This window comes from Penaeus monodon, chromosome 21 (assembly GCF_015228065.2).
Source record: "Penaeus monodon isolate SGIC_2016 chromosome 21, NSTDA_Pmon_1, whole genome shotgun sequence".
Lineage (NCBI taxonomy): Eukaryota > Metazoa > Arthropoda > Malacostraca > Decapoda > Penaeidae > Penaeus > Penaeus monodon.
In genome coordinates, this window is record NC_051406.1 from 27,304,703 (window position 1) to 27,306,131 (window position 1,429).

The 1,429-nt window shown below is 48.9% G+C and overlaps 1 protein-coding gene across 1 annotated transcript in view; it reads right to left on the reverse strand.

Moving 5' to 3' along the window:
- Positions 1-1,385, reverse strand: part of LOC119586397 — a 2,713-nt gene extending 1,328 nt beyond the window's left edge. Inside the window, exons 1-3 of the mRNA XM_037935119.1 lie at positions 1,084-1,385; positions 374-990; positions 102-267 (exon numbers count right to left, since the gene is read on the reverse strand). Of these exons, the coding sequence (XP_037791047.1) occupies positions 102-267; positions 374-990; positions 1,084-1,168 (868 nt within the window). The 5' untranslated portion in view covers positions 1,169-1,385. The remainder of the gene's footprint in view (positions 1-101; positions 268-373; positions 991-1,083) is intronic.
- Between the last annotated feature and the right edge of the window lie 44 nt (positions 1,386-1,429).

Here is a 1,429-nt window from a genome sequence, read left to right on the forward strand (position 1 = left end):
AGATTTTTTTTTCAAAATGCGATTGTATACATAACATCCAGATCTCTTGGTACACCAAATAGGAAAAGAAAAATTAGAATATTATCAAACAAAGTTCTTACCCACTGTGCTGCATTGTTTATTATTGTCATGATGAGGTTTTCCTGCCTTTCCTGTGGGCCATGACTGTACCAGAACAAATCTGCGACCGTTCTGACTCTGAACACGCATTCTCTTTGGGACTTCTTTGAGACTCTCCGTGTGTATGGGAAGACCAGCACTGAACACCTAAAGATGGGAATGATTCTTCCATTACGAATTATGTGAAGATATCAAACACCACGAGTATATTTTTATGATATGATAAGATCACTCAAAGAGCTCGATTGAGTACCTGAAACATCGTACTGCCGTTTTCCTTGTATGTTTTCAAGACAAGGCGATGGTTGATGCCCCCAGACAGAGGCCCGTGGTGTCTCCCTGCCATCAGACTCTCTCCACTCATCCCCAAGTGGAATTCTGAATCGTCAACACTGAAGACGGGTCGGAAGATGGTCGTGGAGAACAGCGTAAGATTCTCTGGTGTTTCGTCGTCCACTTGCAGAGGAATATCGACACCGCCCTTGCCTTCTATCTTCCACACGGGCGTGCTTGTGGGACACATCCGAGCGAAACTGCTTCCCGAAAGCTCCACTTTGGACACGGGACACTCGAAGGGAATGTTGCCTGGCAGCCAGGGCCGACGTCTGCCGTCGAGGAGCGTCAGATTTCCCACATAGCCAAGCGTGAACCTCATCCAGGTGCTGCTGCTGTCGGGAACGGCGTAAGGGCCGTAAGTGCTCGTCGTCGTCACATTTATCCTTTTAGAATTCCACTCGATGTAATGGTACTTGTCGTCGGTGCAAGAGATGCGAACTCGAATCTGTGTCGGTTCGTCGGGTATGAGGGCCAGGAATTCCAGGGTGTCGAACAGGACATCGCTCTCCGCTATTTGGGAAGAAACGATGCAGTCTGTGAAAACAGAGTACTCAAATTAGTGAGGTCCTCTCCGCTTTTTTTTAAAACTGTGTCTGGCCAATGACTGATTAAGATCGCCGGACTAACCTTTCTGAATTTCGAAAGGGTTCGCAGTGAAGATGTGCAGCAAGAGCAGGAGGAACGAAGTCCGTTTTGCCTTGGCCGAGGCCATGGCGATAGCAGAGGAGGAGACTGGTGTCCTACGAGGAGGCACCCAGGAAGGACTGAGGGCGACCAGTGTTTAGTGATTCTTATAGTGTTTCCCTAGAACAGCGGTGAGGTGGGCGTCGCTAAGCAGGGACTCCACCAATATCACATCAGAACATCCTAATCCAAGGCTTCATCTTTTTGCTTCCGCCAATGAAGTCGTCGACCTATCAGGCTGACACAAATGCTGAAGCATGGCTGACGCTTGAGGGCGCGTCTGGGGGAG